The sequence below is a fragment of the Dermacentor silvarum genome, chromosome 8 (assembly GCF_013339745.2).
Source record: "Dermacentor silvarum isolate Dsil-2018 chromosome 8, BIME_Dsil_1.4, whole genome shotgun sequence".
Classification (NCBI taxonomy): Eukaryota; Metazoa; Arthropoda; class Arachnida; order Ixodida; family Ixodidae; genus Dermacentor; species Dermacentor silvarum.
This window is the reverse complement of record NC_051161.1, coordinates 157,965,891-157,978,496: the sequence shown is the minus strand read 5'-3', so window position 1 is coordinate 157,978,496 and position 12,606 is coordinate 157,965,891. Positions and strand designations below refer to the sequence as shown.

At 50.0% G+C, this 12,606-nt stretch overlaps 1 protein-coding gene across 1 annotated transcript; it reads left to right on the top strand.

Annotated features, from left to right (window-relative positions):
* The first annotated feature begins 10,243 nt into the window (after nucleotides 1–10,243).
* LOC119462526 (uncharacterized) lies at nucleotides 10,244–11,332 on the top strand. Its single transcript, XM_037723869.1, has one exon. It carries the CDS (start codon nucleotides 10,244–10,246, stop codon nucleotides 11,330–11,332), a length of 1,089 nt encoding a protein of 362 aa, XP_037579797.1.
* Nucleotides 11,333–12,606: the final 1,274 nt, after the last annotated feature.

Sequence of the window (12,606 nt, the reverse complement as noted above, 5' to 3'; positions counted from 1 at the left end):
GGAAGCGTACTAATCGCAGACGCCAGCCCGGCCCTCCTTATCCGGGTATCTGCTTTCACTGCAGCAGCTCGGAGCCATTGAAGCCCTATCTACTTCATCACGCTCCTCCCTTTTCTCAGCCAATTCTAAATAATAAAATACTGTCAAAGCAGGCAACGCTATTTCCCTTCAGAACAAATAAAATTGACTTCTTATAAACGAAGAGATTATTTCTTGGGTCAACCAAGAAACTTTCGAAAATCAACCGTGCTGGTGACCGTGCAATTCTTACGTCCGTGGTTGCGTAAATTTGATGTCGGGAGACTAGAATGCAATCATAATGGAATGATTTTGCGTTATACGGCTCCACGTGGCATTATTTAGCAGCAAGCCGCCAAACCGCCAGAACGCAATATCTACCGGTGTGCGAATGATTCTCAAACCACGGTCGGGGTTCTTACAGGCTTCGAGGTTTGTAGCAGCAGAAAATTGCATAACCGTTCGCCGACGATCTCGGCGAACGGTGCATCCAACATCTCAGAAATAGGCGTGATCGGCGATGTGCTTGTCGCTGGGACGCCGGGAACGGGCAGCTGGGTAACGGAGTCGATGAGACGGCGTCGTTGAACGCCGACAAGTAGTCCGTAGTTGTGCAAGAAGTCTGCTCCAATAACTGCATGACGGACGTCTGCAACAAGGAAAATCCAGTAGAACGCTCGTCGAAGGCCGAGGTTTAGCATGACGGAGTGACGAAAAAAGAAGTCCTGGTGCCATTGGTGAAATTTCGTTTGGGCGGGAATAATGCTTACATCAGCTCCTCTGTCGACTAAGAACTGCTGTCCCGTAACTATGTCCGTCACGTAGAAAAGGCGACTTTCGTGTTGGGCCGGACGACTCGTCGGCATTGGAGGTAGGCCGGCCTGTTTCCCTGCCAGGCACAGAGACTCCGACAGTGACGAGCGTCATTTCCAAAACGGCGGTGGTAGTAGAAAACGCCAGAAGTTGTAGGTGATGTTTCATGGCGAGTGCCTGTGCATCTTGATTTCCCTGAACTACGGCTGCGTGGGCGACGAGATGACGTGCAGCGATCTTTCGCTACACAGATGATGTGTTCCAGCCACTCACATAAGGGTTCGAGCGGAGAATGCGCTGCTGAACACCAGGGAAGGGTTTGGGGAGAGGTTGTATTGTCACCGATAAAGATAACAGAGGTAATGAATGAAACCGTAACTGGGCTTATCTCAGAAGCAGCAATTGAAATGGGAGGTAAGGCACCAAGGCAACCAGTAGGTAAGCTCTCCCAAGTAACAAAGGACCTAATAAAGAAACGACAAAGCATGAAAGTGGGAAAATTGTCAGAATAAATGCGCATCAATAAAATGTTGTCTTAGTGCGCTTAATGTGTAATGATGAATGTCGGTATACTTATTTAATATAAAGGGTAAGTTGTGTTCTAACATCCTCAATTCATAATGTGTGCGGAAGCTTGGGAGGAACCATGTAGGATCACTCCTAGTGTCATCATCAGCATAAGCAAGTTCGATTATATAGTAAAAGCAGCGGGAGAATTCTATACCGATCTTTACAGTACCCAGAGCAGCCACGCTACGTTCATTACAAGTAGTGATGAACAGGATATAGAGACTCCTTCCGTAACTAGCGATGAAGTTAGAAGGGTCTTGGAAGACAAGATCCTTGCATAATCGGCAAGAGAAGACGGAATAACAGTCGATTTACTCAAAGCTGGAGGAGACATCGTGTTTGAAAAGGTGGCGGCCCTTTATACCCAATGCCTCAAGATTTCAAGTGTACCACAGAACTGGAAGAATGTCAACATTATAGTAAAACATAAGAACGGATACGTTACAGGATTGAAAAATTGGAGGCACATTACCTTGCTTTCAGTACTGTATAAAATATTCATCGGGATAATTTCTAATAGTATGAGGGCAACACGACTTCAATCAACCAAGAGAACAGGCTGGCTTCACGAAGGAATATTCTACAGTGGATCACATGCATGTCTTCAATAAGGTATTCGAGAAATATTTGGAGTAGAATAAACCTCTCAATATAGCTTTCATAGATTATGAAACGGCATTTCATTCAGTAGAGATACCAGCAGTCATAGAGGCATTGCCTAATCAAGGAGTTCAGGAGGCATATGTGAATATCTTCTGGAATGTTGTCACGTACGAGTTTGTGCCGGTGCGGACAAAATTACGTTGGGAGGAAAAGAGGAGGTTGAAATGTCTCTGAGATCGGCAGATGGTGTTACCCTGGCCAATAAGCTACAACATTGTAACTGTATATATTGCAAATACATATTTTCGCCCCGTAGCATTTTGGTTGAGGTGCAATCTCGCCTCAAGCTGGACCTGGATCTTCGCAGCGGTCGTCACACGAGTTCCGCTGTTTTGCCTACTGACGCGGGAATCTTCGTCGGCACTGCAAGGTCAACGTTGAAGACTGGCTGACGTCGTATGTCCGCGTCGGTAAGCACAACCAGTGAGATGGCACACTTTTACTGACCAACCTGATTTTTTACTTGGGAGGAACGGCGAACGTATGGTTCGAGACGCATGAAGCCGACATTACAAGCTGGGGCTCCTGCAAGGAAAAGCTACGCAATCTTTTCGGAAGGCCTGTGGGACGTAAAATGGAGGCCAAGAAAGAGGTAGCGTCTCATGCCCAGACATCAACCCAATGGTACGTCGCGTATATTCAAGACGTTCTGGCTTTGTGCCGTAAAGCGGACGCGGGCCTGCTGGAGGCCGATAGGTTTGATACATCTTGAAGCGCATCGCTGACGATGCGTTCAACCTCCTGCTTTGCAGGAACCGCTCTACGGTTGAGTCCATCATTAAGGAATGCCACAATTTTGAGCAAGCGAAGACCAACCGCATTGTACAACGCTGCGAACAACTTCCGAATACGGCTGCCACTTCCTTCGGCAACGACCCTCCGGCATCACATCCGCCAACAACGCCAAGCTTGACACAGGTCATCCGTCGCGACCTTGAGGCGATGGCTCCAAGTTCTCACTGTCCCCATACGCACGACAACATGACCATGTCGCTCATTCAAGCTGTTGTCTGCGAAGAAATTGAAAACATGGACATCCAGTCTGCCGTCCGCCCACGTCCGACCCCTACCGCCCCTACCGCACCTCGACAGTCCTTCCCGGGTCGATATCGGAACCCCTCTAAGTGGCGAACACCAGACGACAGGCCAATTTGCTCCCGCGTCGGTCACATCTCTCGCCATTGCCGTAGTAGCCGCTGGTACTCCTCGCCTCGACATTATGCAGATCGTCGCTTCGACCGAGACCCTCGGCCTCTGTCGCCCCTCTCTAAATCGTACAATGCCGGCCTTCCTCTCGGGGAAACACCACTAGCCGTTCGCCATCGCCACAACGCCGTCAGTCCCGTTCGCCCACACCTCGACGCCTCTCGTCCCCACCCTAGGGGGGCCGCTTCTCGGAAACTAAGCAAGGCAGCCCTAGGAGGCGAGGCTGCATTGATGACTCGGACTGCAAAACCCCTGCTTACCACTGCTGCTCCACTGAACCTTGTTTCATTTTTTGTTGGTGGTGTACCCGTGAAGCCCTTATCGATACTGGTGCTCAGGTGTCGGTTATGCGCTAAGATGTTCGTAGCCATCTCCGAAAAGTCCTGACACCTGCTGAGTCGCCTGCCATCCGAGTAGCTAATGGCAGTACAACAGCCGTGATGGGAATGTGCGCCGCCCGTGTTACTATTGCCAGCCGTCCAGTGTTAGCACTGTTCACTGTACTGGCCAAGTATCCCCACGAAGTGATTCTTGGTATCGACATTCTCACTGCCCATTCAGCACTTATTGATATTGAACCGGCACCATTTGCCTTAGGCTGCCCCATTTCTTTGCCAACATGACCGATGACCACAAGTCCCGACTTCGTTCTTCTGAATTAGCTCGAATGCAACCTGATGCTGTGACCTACGTCCTCATGTCGCCTTCTCCACAACTTCTAGATGGTCCTTACGTGGTGTCCCCACTTTGCGACGCCCTCCTGGCACGCCAAATAGCACTACCAAGCTCAATTGTAACTCTTGTCAACAATAGAGCGTGGCTTCCTCTTCTGAACTTTGGTTCGTGTCTGCAAGTGCTTACTGGAGATGTGTCTCTCGCTGTGCTGTCCCCTTTTAAAGACTGTATAGTCGCTGCTCTAATGCCCGAACCACGATTCGACAATGCTGCAGCTTCCGACCCTCCTACTCCACGCAACGACACGTTTACGGCAATGATAGCTACTGATCTATGTCCCGCTTACGCCGACGCCCTCTCCGCCTTCTGATGTCCTATGAACACATTTTGATTTTGGAAATCGCCCGCTAGGTCGAACCCGTGTCGTCACCCATCCAAACCACACTGGTGATGCTGCTCCTATACACAGGAGGCTCCACCGTGTGTCAGCGGCTGAACGCCAGGTGATCCAAACGGATGTGGTCATAATGCTCTCCAAAGATATTATCGAGCCTTCCTGCAGTCCGTTGGAGTCACCTGTCGTTTTGTTTAAAAAGAAGGGCAATACCTGCAGATTTTGTATCCATTATCGTCACCTCAATAAGATTACCAAAAAGTGTCAAATGACCCTTTGAGCGAAATGCAGCTCCACTAACGTGAAACCTGGGGAGGTGCGAAGCATGCAGTGATGCACTGCTATGGGCTCATACTGCCTTAAGCAATGGCTCAAAGCCCGTAAACGCGGCCTCCCAATTACGACGACAGAAGTGAAATTCTATGCTGGAATGATGCACGGCAACGCAGCCAGCTGTGGAAGACGACGACGAACGCGGGAGCAGTGGCACGAGCGCGTGCCGAGCGCGAACACGAGCCGCTTGCTTACCCTGACGACGACGACAGGAGACGCCGACAGCCCGAGCGCATAAGGTGCGAGGACGTGTATCCGCTCCCGCGTATTGATGACGCGCTGGACTGCTTACACAGTGCCAGTTATTTTTCAGCGATTAACTTGCGCTCTGGCTACTGGAAAATGACAGTGGATAGACCGCCTTAGTCACCCCAGATGGTCTCTACCAATTTAAAGTGATGCCTTTCGGACTGTGTAATGCCCATGCTACCTTCGAGCGCTTGATAGACTCTCTTCTGTGGGGATTCAAATGGACCACATGCATCTGCTACCTTGATGACCTAATCGTTTTTTCACCGACGTTTAAGATTCACCTCCTCCGACTCTCAGCCACCCTTGCTGTTTTCCGACGCGCTGGTCTACAGCTCAATTCTGCAAAATGCCATTTCGGGCGCCGCCAAATACGCTTACTTGGTCATTTGGTTGATGCTGCTGGCGTACAGCCCGATCCTGACAAAGTTCGTGCCGTTGGTGAGTTTCCACTTCCGTGTTCTTCAGCTGATGTCCACAATTTCCTAGGGCTGTGTTCCTATTTCCCGTGATTTATCGAGACCTTTGTCGAAATCGTCTGTGCTCTCCTCCTCAAAAAGGACACCACTTTTGCTGAAGACCTGAACAGGCTGAAGCATTTTCAGCACTTATCAGTCGCCATATCAATCCACCCGTGTTGGGTCATTTTGATCCGCATTCCTGCACAGAAGTTCGCACTGATGCAAGCGGCCATGGAATTGGCGCTATCTTGTCCCAACGACAGCGGAACACCAATCGTGTGATCGCGTATGCTAGCCGTCTTCTTTCAGCACCAGATCGAAACTACTCCATCACAGAACGTGAATGCTTGCCCCTTGTTTGGTCGATTGCTAAGCTCCGCCCTTATGGTCCTGTTCGGTCGACATTTCACAGTCGCGACAGATCATCATGCCTTAAGTTGGCTATGCTCACTCAGAGACCCGACAGGCCGTCTTGGCCACTGGGCTTTACGCCTGCAAGAGTACTCATTTTTCATGTTCTACAATACTGGACGGCTACATAAGGACGCCGACTGCCTCGCCCGCCAGCCTCTCGACCCACCCGATGGCACCAAAACCGTTACAGATACCTGAGTTTTGTTGATCTCAGACTTCTCACGCATCGCCGACGAGCAGCGTCGTGCCCTATATTAGCGATCAATCATCGAACGCCTTACCTCAGAGCAACAGGACGTCTCTGTCCGTATGTTTGTTCTCCAGGACGGGTCCTTACACCGACGCAATATGAATCGACATGTTTGTTCTCCAGGACGGGTCCTTACACCGACGCAATATGAATCGACATGGTACTGAAGTGCTTCCCATTGTTCCCCAGCATCTGCACTCGACAATTCTCTCGACGTTACACGATGTACCCACAGCTGGTCATTTGGGTGTCTCCCGTACGTACGACCGTGTGCACTGACGATTTTTCTGGCCTAGGCTATATCGCTATGTTCGAAACTATGTCGCTGCCTGCGAACTTTGGCAACGCCGCAAGAAGCCTCCATTGTCTCCCGCTCGGCACCTTGAGCCTATAGATATCCCCAGTGAGTCATGTTTCCTCATCGGCCTGGACTTTCATGGCCCTTTTCCAACCTCATCCTTGGGCAAAAAGTGGGTGGCCGTTGCGACGGACTATACCATGCGTTATGCCATATAACGCGAGACTTCCCTACGAGCTACACAACAGATGTGGCTGATTTTCTCCTCCATGAAGTGATCCCTCATCATGGTGCCTCGGGTCAGCTACTCACTGATCGTGATCGCTGTTTTCTTTCTAAGGTTGTCAACGACCCTCTTCGCTCTTGCTCAACGTCCCACAAGTTCACGAGGGCTTACCACCCAAAGACAAATGGACTTACCGAACGTCTCAACCGTACACTCACGGACATGCTCTCTATGTACGTGTCTGATGGTCAGCGGGATTAGGACTGCACCTTACACTTCGTGATGTTTGCATACGATTCGCCACGTCAAGATATTACTGGCTATTCCCCGTTCTATTTACTATATGGCCGTGACCCACTCCTGCCTCTTGACTCGCTGCTCCCCTCTGATGCCAACACTACCACGTTCTATGCTCACAACGCCATTGTTCGCGCGGCCACAGCACGTCACCTTGCCCGCGACCGTCTTCTGGCGTCTCAGACTATTCAAAAGCACCGTTACGACAGTCGTCGTCGTGACGCTCAGTTCAGCTCTGGGTCCTTTGTCCTGCTTTGTTTAGCCTCCCGTCGCGTCGGCCTTTGCGAAAAACTGCTGCCACGATACGACGGGTCATACCGAGTTCTTTGCCTAGTCACCAGCCTCACATATGAGATATCACCTGTGACTTCGAAGTCTTCTACCCCATCAGGAACTGATATCGCGTACGTTTCGCGACTACATCCCTATAACTCGCACACTGACTCGACACCCAAAGAAGCATCGAAACGATGCTTCTGCCGCCGGGGGTTAATGTCACGTACGAGTTTGAGCCGCTGTGGACAAAATGAGGTTGGGAGGAAAAGAGGAGGTTGCAGTGTCTCGGAGACACTGGCTACAACCTTGTAACTGCGTATATTGTAAATACCCTTTTGTCCCCGTAACAATATCTACAAAGATTCCACAGCTACATTGATTCTCCAGAAGAAAAGTTGAAAATTACCTGTCAAGAAATGGGTCAGGCAAGAAGACACAATCTCTCCAATGCTATTCACTACATATTTAGTAGATGTCTTCAAGCTCTTAGACTGGGAAGCCTTAGGACTGAGGATCAACGGCGAATATCTCAGCAACATTCGGTTTGCAGATGACATTGTCATATTCAGCAACAATGGGGACGAATTACAACAAATGATTCAGGACCTTAACCGAGAAAGTGTAAGAGTGGGGTTGAAGATTACTGTGCAGAAAACAAAAATATGTTCAATAGCCTGGCAAGGGAACACGAATTCATGATCGCCAGTCAGCCTCTACAGTCTGTAAAGGAGTATGTTTATCTAGGTCAATAACTCACAGGTGACCCTGTTCATGATTAGAAAATTTACAGAATAAAATTGGGTTGGGGTGCATACGGCAGGCATTGCCAAAACCTGAGTGAAAGCTTATCACTGTCGTTGAAAAGAAAAGTGTACAGTCATTGCATTCTACTGGTGCTGACATATGGGGCAGAGGCTTGGAGGTTAACAAAGAAGCTCGAGAACAAGTTCAGGACCGCACAAAGAGAGATGGACCGAAAAATGTTAGGCCTAAAAGAAAGGAAGAGAGCGGTGTGGATCAGAAGCAAACGGGGATAACTGATATTCTAACTGACATTAAGAGAAAGAAATGGAGCGGGGCAGGCCATGTAATGCATAGGGTAGATAACCGGTGGACCATTGGAGTTACAGAATGGGGGCCAAGATAAGGGAAGCGCAGTCGGGGACGGCAGAAGACTAGGTGGAGTGATAAAGCAAGGAAATTCGCAAGCCCAAGTTCAGCTAGCGCAAGACAGCGGTAATCGCATGGAGATGGCAGGGATAAGCCTTCGTCCTGCAGTGGACATAACTATAGGCGGATGATGATGATGATGACATGTATTTTCACGCGGAGAAGATGTCGTGGCTGCGATGGTTGCGGTGGATACTTCCATGACTTTGTCGGCCAACGCGGCAAGCCCGGTAAGCAACCCCAGCAATTCCGGACATCGCCTTTAGTTCACAGATTTTACACCACGTGGCGTACCGACCTTTAAGATTCGAAATTCGCGCAATGACGCACGAAGTTTACTGGACGACAACAGAATACACGTAATAACAATAAAAGAAAAAAGTCACAGGCCTGCGCGGCACACGCAGCACAGTCACAGCGTAAGCTGGTTGAGCGGCGCAAGAGTAGCTCCAATTTCGGCACCACGCACAACAGAGTCTTCGCGGCAAAGTGTCTTCGCCTCGATTTTGACGAGAACGATCTGAACTGTCCGCCCGGCGTCGGCGTAGACGGCGAGCTGCGGCTTGTAATGCTCTCTGCATAGCAGTCTGCTGAGCCCGATGATGCCTGGTTGTTGCCAGGCACGCAGCTCTACGATTCGCTTCTTCAGCAGCGGTTCGTACCTTGCGAGGAGACGCCATAACGTGTACCGAAGAGGTACCAAGAATACGCGGCGAGCATCTAACATCGGGATAGCGTTGATTGCGCGCCTCGTCTGAATCGCATCGCGTCTGGTTCGCATCTCGTCGCACGCGGCGGTTGCAGGCACGTTAACTAGATGGTGCCACCATACTCGCGGAGGCTCGGGTCGTGTGCGCCTGCGCGCCGGCCTATAGGGCGCGTATAAAGGGAACTTTTGTGCTGCCTGATAGCAAGCGCTTGCGTGGCTCAGTGGTGAAGTGTCCGACTCCCACGCAGCGCGCCTGGGTTCGATCCCGCCGGAGAGCGGGTTCTTTTTTCCCCATTTCCGGCGATAGCGGTTACGGCCAAACGCCGGCAGCGGCTTCATCGTGACCAGAAACAGCTATTGGAATGAGCCCATAACAGCTTACGCTCTAAAAAAACAGGACCACGTCAACAGCTTTTACTGTCGAGCATGGCCGAGCGCGAATCGGGAATGGGTTATCTGATAACCGCCGCGCGCATAAGACACGCGGCCAGCTAGTCGACTGTGAATCAGCACTTTTGCTGCTATTGATGGGCGTTTAAAGGCTAAGTCCCGCTTCAACAAAGCGGGTGCGGAATCTCGATAGAGCGGCCGCCACCGGTTTCCGTCTATCTTGTCCGCGTCGACCTTTTTGTCCTACCGAATTGTCGTGCAGCTTCACCGGGCGTCTTATAAAAGCAAAAATGCCCTTTTGTCACTGCAGTTCTCGAAAGCTGATTCTCAACGAATAATGTAAGCTTGCTCAATGGTGGTGATAGGCGCATTTTTCATGATAAGCATGTCGGATATTAGCAGACGACGAAGAAAAAGAAGGAATCGTGGGCTGGGCTGCCTCCGCGCCTGGCGCCAAGAAGTGCGCGCACCGTTATCATCATCATGATACCCTTTTGTGTTCGTCTCTCGCCATTAAAGGCTTCGTTGAGTGTATCGCGGCTCAGTATTTTCTAGTGACGCGACCTCTAAGCGGCCGGCGTTCCGCAACATATGGTGCCGAAACCCGGGACAACGAGCGGATCCCAACGACGTGGACAACGAGCCCCGGCGCCGACGAGTTTCTTCTAGAAACTACAGCCGGAGCAATCTTTTCCTCATCGGAACCGCACCCAGGGAAGCAACGCGCGGAACCGGCTACCTTACGAGCAAGTAAGCCGCGATCCTAACGAAAGATGGACCGCCTGAAAGCGAAACGCTCTACTAGACGAATCCAATCAACGAAAATCATTAATGAGGCGACGACGCTGCTGGAGAGCGGCTGCAACGACCGAACGGCGTTCAGCAAGGTTAGACAAGCTCGTCGCCAGCCATGACGAGCTTCGGAAGATCAATGCCGAGCTTGAGGACGTGATTCCTGTCGGGGATCTTGAAAGAGAGTACGAGTCTGCAGCGCATTATGACGACCAGACGCTTGAGACCCTGACACGCCTCCGGGCCCGACTCGAAGATCTCAGCGTCGGCAGCACGGTGCAGACTCCTCCCTTGACGACGCTAAATACGCCACTTGCCCCAACGACAGTTGCGTCACAGAGCTTCGGACCTCGTCTCCCAACGCTGACAATCAAGCCTTTCCATGGAGACTTGAGTCAATGGACGTCATTTTGGGAGCAATTCAACGGCGCCGTCCATGCGAATACAACTCTGCGCACGACTGATAAATTCCACTACCTCCGCGACTACCTGGTAGGGGAAGCAGCCGCTGCCATTGCCGGACTACTAACGACTGAAGCGTGTTATGAGAGTGCCATCGATCTGCTGAAGCAGAGGTTCGGGGACAGGAGCCGGATTGTACAGCATCACTTCAGAGCGCTCCGCGAACTGCAGCCCGTGACGTCTCCAATGGATACAAGGGAGTTCCGCAGGCTTTACGACGGAGTCCAGCTGAATGTCCGCTGCATCAACGTCCAAGAAGTTCCAACTGGCAGTTTTGCGGCGATGCTCTACGACGTTCTGCTTCAATCCTTGCCACAAGAAATCGTCGTGGTGTTCCACGGTCATAGCCGTCTCCAGGATGACGCACAAGGCACGGCACACTCTGCTTCAGGGGAGGCAACCACAACGTCTTGCAAGAAACTCGCAGAGCTCTTGCGATATACACAGATAGAGCTCCAAACAAGAGAGCAGTGTGCTCCATCAGCATCCTCCTTCAAAGGCGGTGGGTCCCACAGAAAGCAATGTGCCATCGTCATCAGTCCTGCATGCATCGGAAGAATCGAAACAAATCCGCAACGAATGTTTCCTTTGCAAATCTACAAGACATGCAACCGAGGTATGCAGCGCTACCTTGACCATATCAGAGAAAAAGAACCGACTGGCTAAAGCTACGTGGTGCTACCGACGTACTATAAAGGGCCACCGCGCAAACTAGTGCCGGCGGAAGTTCGTGTGCTGCGAATACACCAACTTCTGGTGTGCTCGCAGATCTGGGAAGCTGCGAGCTACCTATCAGCAATAGTAAATCATTTGTGAAGGCACGAAACAGCGCCACACATCCGCAAGCATTTCGCGGCGATTTACTGTAGATTTACGTATTTGACGCATTTTTCACCTTTGCTAAAATATATGTGCCAGTCCTACAATCGAGACAAGAGGTCCTTGCGTTTTCGGAAATCTAATGCAAAAAAATAAATTCCCTGATCTGCGAGCTAAATGTGACGGCGAATTCATTTTTCGAGTTTATAAAACTCATTTGATACTCTTAAAGGTAGGAGTGAGCGGTCGTTGGCACGCTCGCTGAGCGTCATATCTATGTCACTTCTACAACCTGCGCTGCCGCCCTCTAATTTCGTCTTCCATCGCTGACAATTGAGGTAGCATAAACATTTGTACCGCTAAAGCGCTGCACTCCCAGAACTGCATTGCTTTTCTGTCCGTCATATGTAAAAGAAGCCGCGGCGCCATAGGAGCCGATCAACAAAGAGCGAAGTAATCATAGCTATTTATTGATTTACGTGCTCCAGTTTCTCCATTTCAAACGTGCGTCCGCTTCGTTTCCTCTACTTCATCCATGTAAACTCGTTGTCTGTCGTTATTGCTGAGCAACAACCACTGACTATTTTCACGAGTATGTAAAAACTAAAATACAACGATAATAATTGCGAGACTACTACTGCCACTGCTACCGACATTACTACTATTACATTATTATTAATTCTTATAGAGGAAGTACAACAACAATGAGAGCTTTACATGAGATGCAACGTAGTGTTTTAGCATAAGTGAGGTGAATGTTCCTCAAGGCGCATTACATGCGCCTTGAGGCAGAAAAACCGGCGTCATCCGCAACGAGTGGTGCCAAAAATCAATGTGACGTCATCATCATCTTGAATGGAATCATTAGTAATAGTAAATGGTACGATAGCGTTAATTAGTAGTAATTATGGGTAGGTATTGTGAAATAAGGTGGATTAGAGTGAAGTGAGTTAAAGTTATAACAAGGGACTTAATGTGGAGTTAAGTGAATTAAGGTGAAGTAAAGTAAATTAGAATGGATTAAGGTGGATTAAAGTGGATCACAATACTAACTCGTAGCTGCTGGGCGATGAGTTCTGAATGGTTGCGGTCTGGTGATTAATAAACGCCGAGAAAAGAAA

Excerpts from the sequence above, each read along its gene's own strand:
- LOC119462526 (XM_037723869.1), top strand. The coding sequence starts at position 10,244 with ATGAGGCGACGACGCTGCTGGAGAGCGGCTGCAACGACCGAACGGCGT.